At 41.9% G+C, this 17,216-nt stretch overlaps 1 protein-coding gene across 5 annotated transcripts in view; it reads left to right on the forward strand.

Annotated features, from left to right (window-relative positions):
• SPECC1 (sperm antigen with calponin homology and coiled-coil domains 1) overlaps positions 1–16,575 on the forward strand; it is a 95,587-nt gene extending 79,012 nt beyond the window's left edge. For all 5 annotated transcript variants that reach the window (XM_084493310.1, XM_084493305.1, XM_084493312.1 and 2 more), the window contains 3 exons: positions 9,272–9,388; positions 10,703–10,762; positions 11,555–16,575. In XM_084493310.1, the coding sequence (XP_084349436.1) occupies positions 9,272–9,388; positions 10,703–10,762; positions 11,555–11,644 (267 nt within the window). In that variant the 3' untranslated portion in view covers positions 11,645–16,575. The remainder of the gene's footprint in view (positions 1–9,271; positions 9,389–10,702; positions 10,763–11,554) is intronic.
• The last annotated feature ends 641 nt before the right edge of the window (positions 16,576–17,216 follow it).

Here is a 17,216-nt window from a genome sequence, read left to right on the forward strand (position 1 = left end):
TGTTACACACTATTTGTGTGCTCTGGAAAGGCTGGGTTCCCAGAGTGCTCTCATCTTCTCTACTGACGATCAGCAGTAAAACAAATAACTCCCAATTTGTGTAATATGGCTGAGGAAAGATACTGAACAAAACCCCTCCAGATGTAAACGGCAGCCATTTATGCATTCTGGACAGCATTCAGGGAGGAGTCATCCTCTTCTGGGGAAGAGTGGGAAGATTTCCATTCTGCCACACCAACCTGTGTGCTGGAGATTAGAAGCTAATGGCCAGGGCCTGCTGAGTAAACAGAAAAAATCTGTCTGTCTTAATATTTACAAATGCCATTAACGCTTCAAAATTCTTCTCTGGTGGACGGTGACATTTTCTAAAGTACCATACACCAGCGTATCTGCTCTGGTAGGAGAGCCTGCGTACGCTTGTAAATAGCATTGCACCCACATTGCTTAAAGCATTTTGACATTTAGAAGTGGAACATATGTGCAATGGGGTTTTACCAGAAAGTTATTTTTGTATTCTGTGTATTTCTGAGAACTGGGTAAAATTTCTGTCTCTTTGAGTTTCTCTGATTTTTGCAGAAAAATTTTTAGTTCACTTCAAAGAGACTTTTCCTATCTATGCAGTGATCAGAGGGAGTCTTGGTAAAAGCCACTGAGATAGGAGGGGCTGCCCTGTCTTCAAATAAAAATTGACAAGAAGGTGATTAGGAATTTTGCTCTCAAGGCTGTTTTGGACCACCTCTGTGACCCTGGCTGTTTTGCGTAATGCCATTACATCGATTTCCTTGGCTGTTAAAATATAGATCATCTTATCTCAGTGGCTGATGATGATTTTCAGTAAGATTTGGAAAGATACCCTGATAAAAGGGTAATACTGAGAATTTTAATTACTGAAAACACAAGTTTGAAATTTCAAGATATTCCCAATTCTTTTCCAGCATCATTTTTTTTCTTCTTCTAAATAAAAACACTTACAGTCCAGTGGGCACACGCAGTTTCTCTGTGTCCCAGCTGAAGCCAGGGTTGGGTCTGGAAAATAAATGTGGCAGCTAAATCATGGCATGTTGGGAGTAATCAGTTTAATTTCTAATACGCAAGTCTCCTTCACAGAGTTGCCAATTCATAAACGTGCTTCTTCAGCATAGCCAACTAACTTGAGGCAAATTCTACCTTTTTCACGCAAGGGGCTTTATCCTGTAAATGAATACAAGTCTTTTGATTGGAGGGATAAATTAAATGCCCATGCAGCTCTCTCATGCGTAACTCTCTATCCTGCTGGGTAATTTTAAAAATAGCATTTACATTCTATCCATCCCAAAGTCCAAGACGCTTCCCTCGTGTTGCCTGGATGCAATGACAATGAGGGAAAACACTGAATTGATTGGTCACCAGCTGGAACAGCTCCAAACTATGAATTTAACTGGGAGAGCGCTGAGCCCTGCTGCCTCTTCCGTGAGTATTCTTTGCCGTTGAGACCTCTCCCTAAGTTGTCCCCATCCTTTGCCGTGAGCCTGCCTTCCTCTGCAGCTTACCCCTCTTCCCAGGAATTCCAGGACGTGTTTAAGCTGTGAGCTATCCCCACAGATAATTAGAAATAACTGTGGGAGCTGTCGCTGTGGTCATTAGCGATTCTGTGCCAGGGCTCCAGGCAGGAAGTAGCTAAGTGCCTCCCTCTGCTCCCTCCCTTCTTCCCCAGAATATCTGTGTGGTCCTCGGAGCTGTGCTGCTGCATCTTCCCTCATGCAAAAATAAGAAGTCGTCAACGATTTGAAGGGATTGTGACATGAGGAGAACCAGCTAATTCCTGGCCTCGCTGTGGCACCCACCTCTGCCTCTCCAGACATAACGAACATGTTTTGTCCAACTCGCTGAACGGGACAGCAGTGTCAGTTACAAAAGTACCACCCACACTTGACAGATATCTCTTGGAACCATTGTTTCACCCCTGAAATGGCCCAGAGATGTTTATAAAGTTGGTTTTGCTTATGCTAGCTCTCATTTGGTCCTGTATATTTATGTATTAAAAAGCTTGCTCACTGTGAGCTCAGCATTAGCCTCTCTCTCTCTGCCCCCCCTCCTTAGAAGCTGAGGTGCAAAGTGATAAAAAAGGCCCCAAATGAGAAATATGTACAAAACCCTACTTTACTAGCTACTAGAGAGATCTTTGAAATAGGTGACTTTTAGTAATGAGAATGTTTTCATAGGGTAATTAGTATTCAAAAGAGCTTGTGCTGTTTGCTAGGAAAAGTTCACATGCATTGTGTGTGTTATGAGCACAGTGCCAGCACTGTCTCTCTAGCTTTTCCCGGATTTATCGGAATCTGTTCTCGTTTTTAAAAGTTGGTCTTTATATATATATTCCAATACAAAAAAAAAAAAAAATGTGGACAAAGTATGATGAAATATTTACCCGTCCACACAGTGCTGGGAGCAACAGACCTGCTGGCCATGAACAGACGCTGCTTGGCTTATTAAGGCAGTTACTTGTATGTATAGTTACAGTGATGATTTCCATGTCAGTAGCAACTGTATTTTGCCTTGCAAGCAAAGGAAATGGGAGGTCACATAATTACATTATCACATATTACCATAAATATCTCCCGTTTGGTACCACTTCCTTTTTTTTATTCTTACGACAATTTTAGTTATAGCAGCACCACATCTCTTGCAATCAAAATGACGGAACCAAGGTGCCTTGCAGAGGTCATGGACCTCTTCAGTACCTCAGGAAGGAAACGCTGAGCTTGAAGAGCACGCGGATTATTTTATAATAAGCTTTACAGTCTACTCTAAATGATGTTTCTAAGACAACTCATGTCAGATTAGGTTGTTTTGAGTGCAGAGGTTTAGAGAGCATCATGTTACCTGTTCTTGCCAGTCTGCCCCAACTAGGAAAGGTAAGGAAGAACATGGGACGTGCCTGACTTTCAGGTATCTTCTCAGAACTCTGTCTTTTGAGAGACTGAAATAGTTGGGAACAGAAAAATCTGTGTGGAGTGCATGACAATAAGCTTGTTAAATGTCCTCTTTAAATGTCCCTGCTCCCTGTGACTGTTCAGGTCAAGTGGTGCTTCTGCCAAAAAAAAGAAATGTCACGAACTCAGTTTCATGTTAGCCTTGGCTATGCTAAAAAGGCTCATTAATTCACACTTGCTAAAGCAAATGATAAGCAGTAAAGCTGAAGCAACACGCAGCAACAACCAGCAGTGAAGAAAGGAGTGAAGAGAACCTAGGAATGTGGCAGGAAATGGGGTTTCTTATAAAAAGGAAGGTACTAGATGGGATAACCTTTAAAGAGCTGACACCACTTCCTTATTTCATTGTGCTGTGATTATGCAATTTAACAGCATTTTCACGTGGCGTTTTCTGTTATCTGGAGTTACGTTGTTTCATCCATGTATAATCAATAAGATGCATGACGCTGTCTGGCAGAAGTGTTAGAAATACGGATGGTGGGGATAGAAGCACAAAGTTTCAAAGAGAGGTTAAAAACAATCGTTATGGAGACTGCAGCTGCCCAAACCATTTGAACTGGGGATATTAATATAGCCTGGAGGATAGAAGGTCATTTGGCTTCCTTCCCAATCTTGGCTAGCCACTTAATCTCTATACAATAAACAGTATTGCTGTTCCACAAATTATTCTGGATTTATTTTTTTTTTAAATCAAGAGACATTAGTTTATTTTGTCTGCCATTTCAGAGAAAAAGGTTTGTAAGCGAATTCGGAAAGTTTCCTGGTAATAGATTGGCTAAATGTGATATGCAAATCGCTTTAGACTTGCCGCTACCCATTGAAAATAGCTGAGTGCAATTGTCCAAGTCATCTGGGTGCACCCTGTAATTACGCAAGAATCCAGGCAGTCTTTAATTTCAGGCATTCATGCCTTTCATCCATCTTAACTGGACCCGACCACACTTCTAATTCACCCACATTTCCAGCAGATTGCCCAAATGCTTCATATCTTTGGCGGAGCATTTCAGATGAACTGGAGTGTTTTGTTTGCTCAGGTTAGGTCGTGCTAACGGGACCCCTTCGTCTCTTGTGTTACTTCCTAGGAAGGATTTACCACTTGCCCAGCCAGAGCTCGCAGTTTACATGCTTCCTCTGCTAGAACCTCTCTGGCTGTGGCCCACCAACACGTCCCCCACCAATTAGGGTGTGATGAACCCAAATGAGATTAGCAGTTGCACACGGCTATTGTTGAAGATGGATGGGTGGAGGTACTCCTGGGGAGTTGCCTTTCAAGGTACCTCGATCAGATTTTACGCTAGAAAGGTCAGCGTTCAGCTTTGCAGAGATGTAGCTCGTGAAGCAGGTTCCTGTCCAGACACCTGTGTCTAAATATAACCACTAAAAACCATGGAAGTGTAAGGCTTCTGCTCTGTGCGGAACATGTGGGTCTTAAAGCTTAAAAACTTGAAGCTGAGCTGGTTTCGGGGAGCTGCTCTTAAAAACAAGGCAATTCCCTTTGGTTCTCTTTACTTTGTATATTCTGCTTATTCTATTATTCTCTATATGTATTTTAACTAGTTCTCTCTTCACTGTTAAAGTTCCTATTCTCTGTGGCCTGAAACCCAACGATGAGCCACTCCAGCGTGTTCCCAGCGTGCTGCCCTGTAGCAGTGACTCTGAGAGGCACGCTGTGTGCTGGGGAGGGAGGGGGAGAATGATGCTAAGGGTGTAGTTACTGCAGGCTTTCTTCCACAGAGCTCCTTCCAGCCTGGCTTCAAGCTGACTCATGTCTGTAATTTATAATTCTGGGTCTTACAAGAGAAAATTACGACTCAGAGAGCCACTGCTGCAGGCGCAGGAACGTCTGCCGAGCAGGAAGATCTGGGGTCGGTGTTTTAACGAAGAGCCCGTGATGTCGTTGTTGCTTTGTGCTGAAGGCTCGGAGTCAAAGATCTAGCGAAATCTAATGGGGTGGTTGTTTTTTCCTCGGGTAAACAAGAAGTTGTTTTTAGTGAGAACAGATCACACGGATTTCCCTGTGGGCCTTCACCGCGGTGCTCTCAGCGCTGTTATCTGCAAGCAAAGGTCCTGTTCCTGAGGAGGGGGCTGAGGTTAATGACTTGCAGGTGTTCAGTGTCTTTTTAGACTTGGCCTGTCACTAATGTTATAGATAATGTATTTGCTCTCTAAATAACATGGATTATTATTATTTTTAACTTTGCTTAATGTCGGATACTTTACTATGCATAGAAAGGAACCATACAAGTACTCCGGTACTTTCAGACAGCTGAAACGTACTCTCAAATCTTTCCACACTCCTTTTTGCTACTCCACAGGGCACACAAAAATTCTTATGTCATCTTTCTATGAAAACCACACCTCTTGTGGCCTGCAGTGAGACTTTCACATTCTTCCCAGGTTTTCAACACCCAAAATATGACTTTCGTAGGAGCACCGCAGAAGACCCAGGTCCGGTGCTGCGTAACACGGGTATGGTGTGTCTGCTCCAAAAGATGCTGGTAACCCTGAGTGGTGCAGACCTGAGCTGCTCAGCACCCTTGGCCCATGTGTCAGGAGTTGATCTCTGGTGTAAATGCCTTTAGCAGTGTGAAGCCACTGATGGCATGCTAAGGACTGGGACGTTGGTGACACCAGATATGCTATGGCCATAAGGTGGCAAATTTTTCATCCTGACTTCTGAGCACTATAACTCAATCCGTAGCACCTGTTCCATTTTCCTGTTTCTTCCTCCATTCATTCTGTGTACGCTGTGATGTTGCATCTTCTTCCTAACGTGTGCTGTCCTACAAGGTTTAACTTTTAGGTCTATCATGAGAAGCCACGTGCATTTTTTCAGAGCTTGGAGTAGGATTTCTGCTGTAGGATTTCACACGGAGCGAGAAAAAAATCACCAGGCTCTCCATCCTGCAGTTTGGAAGTGTACATTAATAACCGCCATGTACACAAATAGCTCTTGCATATCCATGGGTTGTGTGCTGAGGAGTAGAGAGGTGTGGCAGAAACGCTGGGATGGGTTCCGCTGCCAAAATAATCAGGAGTAGTGAATAGTTTCCAAGGTGTTTGTTCCCTAAATTGTTTTCCTTTTTTTAATGGCTTCAGTGGAGCCAGTGATGATCTGAGAAATCGTTTGAGTTAATGCCTCTCGGTGTGGTGTAGTGGGGGGGGTATTGCAAATAAAGCTTCAGTGTAGCCAAACACCAAAGATCACTTTTCATTTGCCATATCCTTATATCCCAAAATGAAAAGTAGTTAACACAGAATCAAAGGTGGAATGCCAGAGGGGCATGTATGAAATGGAAATATGTTTGTAGAGGGGAAGAAACACAACTCACTGATGCTTTTTGGATCTGAGAATGGCAGCTAGGTACTTTTGGTTACGCCTAAGTGTGTATTGTTGTGTTTTTAACTGAACAGCTGAGCTGAGCCTTCAGATACGCATTCTGACTCTGCATTTACATTTATTTTGGCTTTTCATTTAGGACAAAAATTCAGATTTGTGTTCATTTTCCCATACCGCTTTGCCGTAGATTTCATCCGTGGTTTAAATGTTGTCAGCAGAACCCGATCTTTGTTCTCTTGCTTGTTTGTAAGACACAGATCCAAGAATTACTGAAGATAACTGGCTGGACAATGCTGTTGGAGACATGAGGATTTTTGGACCTCGTTCTCATTTTACTGCTGATTTTAGCACTTCTCTAGGTATTGTTACATGGGAAGAGGAGAGAGGTTTTAGGTATAGTTAAGACCACAAGGATGTGTAAAATTATCAAGCTGATGGTGGGTTGGTGAAGTACTGTAGGGTGCAGCAGTTTTGTATGCCATGTCTCATCATAGCATCACGAAAATGAGGATGGGATGTAACGTTCCCACACAAACCTGTTATCTTTTTATTTATTTGTTCCTGCTTCTATGGCCTTTGGCAGAGCGAGTTAAAACTCCTCCATTTTCATTTTTATTATACGGTATAAAATCAGAATATTGGCATTTGCTGATAGGCGATTTGCTGTTAAAATTTATTGCCTTCAGTAAATTCAACACTTCGGTGATGTGGCTGTCAATTCTTTCTCACCAGCTGAAGATTGATAAACAGTAAGTCACTTTTTTAATCTGAAACGTGACTTCCTGGTGCAAATTTATGGCTCAGGCCAAGACGGTGTTCAGAGTAAAATATTTTTTTCTTGTGATGGTATTCAAGTACTTTTATCTCCACTGACAGATGTTTAGAGCCTAAAATGCAGGGTGGTGCTAGCACAGTGCAGCCATGACCCCTGCTCGTGGCCTGTTTTCTAACCTCGTTATATTTGTCAGTTTATTGCAGCCAGAATATTTTACCCTGAAATATTCTGTACTCTTTCAGTTTGAGTCCTATTTTATTGTAGACATTTATTACTAATCTGAGATCCTGGCTGGCTGGACAAAGTCCACATTGGACAACCAGTCAATGAGGCATGAGTGAAGAGCATGTGCTGAAACACTTCCTGCCTGGCTTTTAGTGCGCCTGCATGAGATTTGGTACGAGATGCAGCAAAAGCTTTTGGGGAATCTTGAAAGAAACTGGAAAACAGCTAAATAAGGGAGGTTAAGTGGCAGAGGGAGAGCTGAAATGCAGCACCCTGAAGGTACAGCTAACGAGTGGTGTGAGGGCAGCTCCATCCCTGCCACAGCATGAGGGACGGTGCGGTACTGTCGTGTCCTGGAGCCGTCTGTGCTCTGCAGCGGGCATTTGGAGCTGTTGCGATTCCAGCCACTGCCCCTTAGTTTGGTGTTTTGTTTTTAGCCGGTATTTGGAACTAGAGCACCAAAGCTTAGCCACAAAAAACCCTGAGCATGCTGGCATGGCTACATCCGTGTGTACGGGGAAGGCAGAAGGCTCACTTCTCTTTCACAGAACCAGAGCTGGGCCACAAGTGCATGCTGAACCACAGCTCGGCCTCACAGCATCCCTGCGGAGAGCCCTGGCTGCAGTCTGTATCCCCGTGCTCTTTGTATTTTAACATGTTCTTTTTAGATTGGTTGACTTTGAAACATCCCTTTCTGTTCCTGTCATCACTCTAATCCACCTACCAACTATATCATGTTTTGAACCTCACTCCAGCCAGTAAATAATTTTAAAATCCTTCAGTTTTCTTGAGTAGGAAAACTGGATTTTCTCTGTACACCTGCATGCACCCTTGCAGTGAGTTTGGGGACTAGCAAAGAACCCCACCATCTGGTGACAAGGGAAGAGAAGATGTTTTTGACCATTTAAACTTTCAATTAAATTCTGTATCTCAATCTTCCCTTTCTTTATCTGCTTTTTTTTTTTTTTTTTTTTTTTTTTTTTTTTTTAAGTTCTGCGTGATGTGCAAATGAAAGATGCTGCATTGATGAGCAATAGGAGAATGCAAACATGCATTCATGCAAGTGACTGTGCAAATCTGGCACGTATGCCCAGCTCTTGGAAAGCTGCCCGTTCAGCTGTTGGTGTTGCCAAGTTTAAGCCTCCCTATCGTACAAATAAGTGCATTATTTAGGTCTTAAGTACTAGGTTTTTACCGGTCCAATTTGGCTTTTGGTAAGGGGCTGGATCAGGTCATAAATGTTGATTACACATTCTCTTTAAAACACATAATCTGCTGTGTAATATCAGAAAGGTAACACTGGTCAAATACACAAAATTACAGAATGGTTGAAGTCAGAAAGGACCTCTGAAGGTCATCTGGTCCTACCCATGTGCTTGAGCAGGGATACCTAGAGCAGGTTGTCCAGGCCCATGTCTGGATGGCACTTGAAGCAGATTACACTACCACATTGTTATGCAAGTCCATCCCTCAGACGTGCTAAGACAAGGCAGCATGGAATTGATTAGAAAATACCATTTTTAAGTATCAATTGCTTTGTTCTAAGTGCTGGAGGAATTGTATTTCTGCTGTGCTGTGATTGAAAGGGAGCAGATAAAATCCTTTTTCTTGCCAGCAAAGGAAAACTGCAGGTGCAGCATGTGCTGCACATGTGTTTCTCACCATCTAGAAGGCATTGGAGAGCATCTCCCCGTTTGGGGCCTAGTGTGAAAAACATTTGACTTCTTAATAATCCCTTGTCCAGGATTTTGAAACTTTCCATACTACTTGGTGTCTTTTTACTTGCCATGAAAAGAAGGGGAGAATGGAAAATTTAAACCTATGTTCCTTTAATACTGCTGAGTTTTCATTCCATGGTTGCATAAAAACTGGTGTTTGCAGGTTTGTGCTTTTTGTTTTGGTTTTGGTTTTTGTCATGTAGCACTGTTCAGGACTGTGGTTTGTGTTTTCCTCTTTCAGAATATTGATATTACCAACTTCAGCAGCAGCTGGAGTGATGGGCTCGCCTTCTGTGCTCTGCTGCACACGTATTTGCCTGCACATATTCCTTACCAGGAGCTCAACAGCCAGGATAAAGTAAGTTTCAGTATACCTTTTCCTGAACAACCTGTGGAATTCACAGTGAACATTATCCATTTTGATGAGCATGTGGTACAGATGCAGTGCTGCAAGATCTTGGTATTGATTCATTCAGAACAAAAAGGTGGAAATAACAGGAAGAGGCGAGTGCCTCTTAAGAACTCAGCAAGCAGACTGGATTAAAAGGGAAGGAAACCAACAGCGAGCTTCTAGAGAGAAATGCAGGGACTGTTGAATAGAGAGTCTGAGTCTAGTGACTGCTGCATATCAATATCAAGACAACATCGCTTTTGAAAGGCTGCATCAGACGTTTTCTGCTGCTCTGACTGTCCTAAGAACATGGCTTTCTGGGGGTGGCTTCATTTCCTCTTTAACAAATACCACAGGCAGAGGAGTAGTGAAAGACTTGACTCACTGTCTATATTGATGCTACAGGTTCTTCAGTCAGGTTTCAGTTTCAATGTATGACAACCAATGGCTTACCAATCAAACTTAATAAGTTTAATCTTGCGATGATTTTAGATCTGCCTTGCATTTCTTTTTGAGGTAGGCAGCACAAATTCAAGTGCTGGTTCACTTGGTAGACAGGTCATTTATTGAACTACTTGGACAGAAAAGTCAAACCATGTCAGTACATGCAGGTAGGTTACTAAGAACCTCACAAACAGGTGAAAACTATTTACTGGTTTTACTTCAGACAGTTAGTATCTATTACAATATCAATTATGCCGTGTATGGGAATGCTGTGTTATGCTATGTATAGGAATGCCTCATATATTAGTTAGCACCTCTCACTCGTGATAAAGACGAGCTCAGAGTGGTTGTGGGTTTTTGCCCCGTTTAGTTCATTTCACAAGAACCTATTTGTGAAAAGCAGGACTGTAGCTTGGGAAAAGTGGATGAGCTGTTCAAGGACAAAGAGGTTCTTTGTAAGTATACCTCACTAATACAAAAAAAAAAAAAAAAAAAAAAAAAAAAGTGGGGGAATGCCATAGTCACAGAAAAAAAAAAATATTTTGAGTTTGGCAGCTTCTTAAGGAAATCATTCTGAAAAGAATTTGTGAACTATGACAAAACACACTTAGAACCCTGAGCTTTAGTTGGACAGAAGATTTATTGCACCTCATGTTCCTAGCTTTTCTTAACCTAGGACCTAGATCTAGCTGTTTGTCTATGTGAAAATATAGAATCTAGTGTTCTTCAGTTTTGAAATTCACCTGCTCATTTAAACTCCTTGATTAGCCAGATGCAAGATAGGATTCAGGAATCATACTTTGATAACCTTTTTGAACCTTTGTTTTATTTTTACAGAAGAGGAATCTGCTGTTAGCATTTCAAGCTGCTGAAAGTGTAGGCATCAAACCCAGCCTGGTGAGTAACCTATGATAAACAAGGGAGGAATTGCTGCCTGCACCATTCCAAAACCTTTGTTGTCACGTGTCCAGTCAGTCAAATTGCCCTGAAATGTTCATGTGGTCCTAGGGAAGGCTGCACCATCATCTCTGAAACTTCACACTGTTCTGAGAACTTCCAGCAGATTAAATTTGTAGAATCATAAAATTGATATAATTTGAAGTAACCTCTGGAGATCATCTGGTATTGAAATGACAGTTTCGATTATGTCTTCCTCTCGGAAGCTTATTCTAGAAGATGACTCCTGTTTTCATGGGCAGAGCCCTATATCTGCCTGTTAGATCATTTTTTTTTCCTTTTGTTTTAGTGTTTTAAGAAACAGAAGGATAATTTTCTTGTTAAGCTGTTTAAAAAACATTTGCTGAAATCGACAGTATAGCAAGAAATATAAGATTAATATGAAGGAGGAAATATTACAGGGTTCATGAGCTAAATTACAAAACCAAAGACATGCAAAGAAGCAGTAATTTAAATAAAATGAAATTACATAGAAAATTAATCTTTGATTACAAATGGAAGAGGTCTTTTCAGGATGTACACTACATATGGTCGTTTAACTCGTGTTTGTTCTTTGGCATGAGTTTTACAATTGCAGTAGGCCAGTAGATTGCTCCTGTGGGTCTCTGTACTGTATGTGGCTTTAAGATGCTCTGGTCTGGAAGTAGCGGTGTTCAATAACCACAGCTGCTCAGAAGACCAAGTGATGCAGTGGTGGTGCCTGACTAAATCTCGACAATTTGTCCTATGCAGGAGCTCAGTGAAATGATGTACACAGACCGGCCAGACTGGCAGAGCGTGATGCAGTACGTCGCCCAGATTTACAAGTACTTTGAGACCTGAGACACACAGCAAGAGGTGGACAGAAGTGGGGAAGAGAACAAAGAATGCCACAGATGCACTCGATCACTTTAAAAATCCCCTTGCTCCTCTTCCACAACCAACCTAAGCTCTTAGTTTGAAAGAAAGCTTTTCCATAATTTTGATTACATCTGGGACTACAACCAAATAAATAACCATTGTCCATCTATACAAACCAAATTCATCTGCGATTTTATTCCCACATGAAAATTGCAAGATGTTTTCAAAGAGGCCTGAGTTATTTCTGAAGAGGATTTCGTGTGCTAAACAATGTTTGCCTCAAAACAGGCTCTACCAACAGGAGACCTGCCACGAAATGGTTTTAAGTCAATGTGGACTGTGCTGGCACTCAAGAAAAGCTGGGAAGTTAATACAAAAGCTCACAAAACTGCTCTTCTTGCCAAAATATGTTTAACTCATCCCAAATATGTGGTGTTTTTTTCCTCCATATATTTTATAAGACATCATGACAAGCATGTGTGTGTAAAACCTTAACCTGAGTTATTCTCACACATCTGTCCGAGTAAATCTGCTAGGTTGCTTGCCGTAGCGTATCCAGCAGGATAATACCACAGTCATTTGTAACTTGGAAACCACGCTGTGTTCAACCACCAGTTAGTGAGAGAACTCTAGAAGAACAAGTTAGGTGCTGGGACTCCATTTCAGATCAAACCGAAGTAATCTCAGAGAAAAATAGCATTGTTACTGCAGTTTCATTACTATAGCTTCACTGGTAAAGGAAGCCAGAGCCTTATTACCCAGCTGGCCATACAGACACTTACCATAGGAATATTGCAAGCGTAAGTTACTAGCTTTAGTTCTACTAGGTGCCAGTAATCAGGTGATGCCTCTCTGAGCAATACAGTGACATCTCAGTTCATATTTTGTGGAGTAACTTCTCTCCTGTGTTAAACTCTTAGAAGTGGTGTTACCCTGTAAAGGAACACAGTGCTTTATTGGTAACAATGACAGCTGAAACTTCACTCTGCAAGCTGCCATGTAGTACTGTGTTCCCCGTGCTGCATCATGGAAATCTCCAAGGCGCCAGAGAAGAGCTTTTCAGCTCAATAATACTGTTAGTAAAATGTCTGAAGGATACTGTTAAATTTACATTAGAGCATTTCTCTTATTTCACCCCATGAAGTTAAATGTTCTGTGTCTCCAGTGGGAGCAAGATCGAGCAGGCTGCTTAATTTGTTCTAGGAGCAGGTCTTAGAGAGGATGCTGTACAGGATCTTGTAGAAGGCTGCCTAGCGGCTTTAGATTATGTTCGCAGAAGAAAGGAGTTTAGTTAGCATGTTTAGCCCTGGGACCCTGACTGAATGCATTGTGGAAGTTAATCATAGGCAGCTAGGGATCTTGAAGAAGAAAATAATAGCATGTGCTTACTGCTCTTAGCACCTGAACAGAAAGCTAATGAAATAGAAACAGGTGCTTTCGCAGAGGAAATTTGTTTCAGGTTTTCTAGGGCTTTGCAAGTGGCTGATCTCAGCCTCTGGCTTTCCCATAGTACTTTGGTGGGAGGGTATTATGTTTTTTTTGTTCTATACCATTTAACTAGTAAACAACCTATTTCAAACTTTGGTTTTCTCACAGCAAAACAGAGAACTAGGGGATAGATGACAGCAGCCAAGGTCAGTGAGTGCCTTGAACAGGAAGGAAGCTGGAGGAATACAACGTATGCCTGTTTCACAGAAGGAGAAAAGCATCCCTTGCTCCTGAGTCTGACATTTATTCTAATCCACCACGCCAAGAAGGTCTGATTCCAATCTTTTGAGAGTCCATGTGATAAAAAAACGGCATGCACTTACAGTGCTCTTGCACTCTTTGGTGTCATCCTATACTTTGAGAAAGCAGTTGTAAATGCTGGCCAGATTTATTTTGTTGCAAGAGAGTGCTTCCTAGATTAAATTAAGTCCCCAGTAATTTTTGGTGTACACTCTGGCATCCCTAGAGAACATAGGATGCGTTGCTCTAAGTGTTCTCAAATATAAGTTTCCCATTATGTGATAAGAGGGAAGAGAAAAATAGTTGCTAAGCAGAGTTCATTTAGGAAGGGAGCCACACTGCACAGCTCCTTTGCCTTGTGGATGCAGCAGGCTCTTTTCCCTTGAGGTATCCGTTGGCAGAGATCCTAACTCTCCAACGGGCTCTAGTTCAAAGCGTGGTGAAGTCAACACAGAAAATTCCATATTCCTCAGTGGGCTTTGGATTGGACACTTGGAGAGATGAGAAAAACTGTTTTCATTCCCAGAGCCTGGAAAACATTTCAAAGTCAGAGGGCTCCACATGATCTAAAAAAGAAATATAACCTTAACCCTTTGTTGCGGGAAATGCCTGTGTTCCCGATGCCTGTCCAGATGTACACTGTGTACATACCTTATCTAATATGTCAGTTGCGTTTGCTTCGAGCACTGCTCTGGCATCTATTCTCATCTGTTTCTCCAAGACTTATTTTAGCTTTGCAAACCATTCCACCACTCGATCTAGCAGCTTTTGATTTTTAAATCAATTTTGCAAAGCACTGTTCCTGTCGTCTCCTTGCAGCTTTTCTCATACCCCCAATAGCATAGTCCAAACACTAATTCTACCCAATTCTAATGGTATATTCTTTAAAATAATCTTACTTACCTGGGAGTTAGAACAAGTTGTTCTCTGTCAGTAGGAACAAAGCTACTCTGTTTTACCAGTTGCTCAGTGTTACTTTCCAGTGTTCAAAACTGAAAGCATCTCACTTTGAAATGCTGATGATTTGAGGTTGAGATGCTCTTCCAGGTTATTTTTTGAGATGAAGGACTGTGTTTATTTGTTCATTTCGCTGTTGCTATATTGCATATTTCTCCTTCCCTTTGAATCTCGCACAGTTACGTTTCTAGATCCAGATTTTCAGAAATAAGTGTTGGTTTTTGATGCTGCCTAAAAATTTGAATAAGAATTTGTCCCATGCAAGATGCTGCACACCAGCCTGGTTTTCAGAAAATATCGAGTGTCTGCAGGCGCTTGTTAGACATCTCCAACTGGAACTGCAAAATGGAAGTTCTAGCTGACTTTGATATTAAAGAGCTTGTTAATTAAGATAAGCTACAGTGTATAGGAATGATCTTCATAGAAGTTTTAAGAATCCTCTGAAAATGTGCTAGATTGGAATATGTGATGATATGTGGATAGTATGATGTGTGGCATTACTGACAGCTTGCCTTGTAGGAGTAATGGATCTTTCCCTGATGCAGGCAGATTAAATCTCTTCACCATGTGCTCCCTAAATACACCCTGACTTGAAAACACACCCGCACACCCCTGTGTGTATGTGCTTGGGTAGTCCATCAGACTGCAAGAAACCATGAAGCTGGTTTGGGTTGAGCACGTGAGAAGAATGTTTAAGATGAGGATTTCAGTGAAGTTCCAAGGAGGGGTATTGCATCGTGTAGCTGCTGTACTAGAGCTGCTAGAGAGGGAAGGAAATCAGAAGTATGAAAAGAGTATGATCTGACTCCCAGAATTTCTGTTGGTTCATGGAAGGTGTGAAGTATTTCGTGGCTTGGGAAGGTACAGGGGAGTTGAGAAGCGAGCCCAGAGTCAGCTCTCTGAGAAGGTTTTCTAGAAAGGCTGATGAGCTGTTCCTGAAAGTACGCAGTGAAACTGAATGGAGTGAAAGTCCAGTGTGTGAGGAGAGGGGGCACATATGGGAAATATGCCTGTGCCTTTGTGGACAGCAACGGATGCGGATGTCTAAAGGGTTTCAGCTTGAGAGTCCTTACCGATTGTCACCTCAAGTGGCGTTTCTCCTAAGAGGGCAGCCTGGGATGGAGTGTGGAAGATGAGAAGGGAAGAGAGCACACAGCTTGCTGCCTTTACCAGGTTTGCCCTCCTGTGCCTGTGATATTCAAGAAAATGCACAGGAACCAAAGACTTCCCCGTTTCTCCTGTGCTGCAGCAAGGCAGCCGTACGAAGCAGACTGATTTCTGACTTATGCAGATTCTCCAGTTTCTTCTCTGTGAAGCACATTCTCTTCCTTGAGTTTTGGCAGGTTTTCATAATTATTATTTTTTTTCAGGTTTTCTGTGTGATTGTTCTTGTTTTATATGTGCAAACAGTACGTGCAAGTTTTCTGTCCAAACCAAATAGGTGCACGCTGGCAGAATGATTGCATCTGCCCCGTGTGATTCCTGACCTGCAGCTCTTCAAAATCTCACTTTTGGCTTTGCTGACTTTTCTGTCTCACTTCCTTGGCAATGAAAACGAGAGCGTTGGCTCATCCGGTTGTAGGTTGTTTGTACCTCCCTCATCTTCCTCTGCTTAGGGTACCAGGTCTTCCAGCAGGAAGTATCTGACGGGGCCAGCTGCTTGCAAAGCTGTGCCTTGGGTATCTGATCAGATGCAGAGTCTGTATGGGATGAGGTTATGCATTTTCCTATCAGAAGAGGGCTTTTGCCTAAAAAGACTCAGGGCACTGAGCATTAAGACATATTTTTAAACCCAGCAATAACTTCTGCTAGACTAGATGTTTTTTATCAACTCCAGTGCCATTTAGACTCACCCACCAATGTGGTGTAGAATCAAGCTTATAACTTAACCACAGTTAACATTTTTCACAACTGACGGTCTCTACATTTTTAACTTGCACGTGTACCAAGATCCGTGGGGCAGGGCTGGACACAATGTTTTTATTGATTATTGGTCCAGGCTCGAGTTTGTCATATAGGATAACCATCTCTAAACTGTCAAGTTCTTTTAGCTTTCTCTATTGGATACAGATGTTACATCGTAATCTAATTTATACAAAGAGCACATTAGAATGTATATACTAGGCATTGCCAAATTTGGACATGCTAATATTTAAAGATTAACATTATTAAAATGTATGATGCAAAAATCTGTGTAATATTTCTAATAAATCTTTTTCTGTTTCTGATGTTTGCCGTAATGGTTCAAATGTCTACATGCAAAGCCGATTCTTCCGCAGACTGCTGGGAAGCAGGACTCCCAGGAGAGGTTTTAAAAGGTCCTCGTGGTTCATTGTTTCTCCTACACTGGTAGCAGAGAAAATTTTGTCAGAATTTTCTTTTCATAAATACATCAATTTCCATTTTTTTTTCAGTAACAGATGCATTTGGATGCCTTTCAGAAGATTGTCTTGGGGATAAAGGAGTGTCAGTTTCTGAAACAAACCATATTGACGACACAGTAGGAAACCATCCTACTGCAAAGGCAAGGAAGGATACAGGAGACGCCAGCATGTTTCTGCAGTAGGAGCTCTTAAATGACTAGAGGATTAAGAAAGAAGTAGTCAGAGTGGAAACAAGGCCTCATGACTGGAATAAGTATAAATGTACATCACCAGTAAGTTAGGAGGCAAAATGAGTGACAGCTTGCAAAGTACCCTCCACCTGGTAGGTAGTGACAGGATGTTAGAGGTGATGCTAAGTTTGTGCATAGTGCTGGAAAGATGCATTCCTCTGCTCATCTGTGAAACAAATGATACAAACGTGAGATGAACACTACTGGCATGCCAGCGACCAGACCTGTCGCTATTCTTTTTCCACAACAGAGACG

The sequence above is a fragment of the Aythya ferina genome (assembly GCF_964211825.1).
Source record: "Aythya ferina genome assembly, chromosome: 19".
Classification (NCBI taxonomy): domain Eukaryota; kingdom Metazoa; phylum Chordata; class Aves; order Anseriformes; family Anatidae; genus Aythya; species Aythya ferina.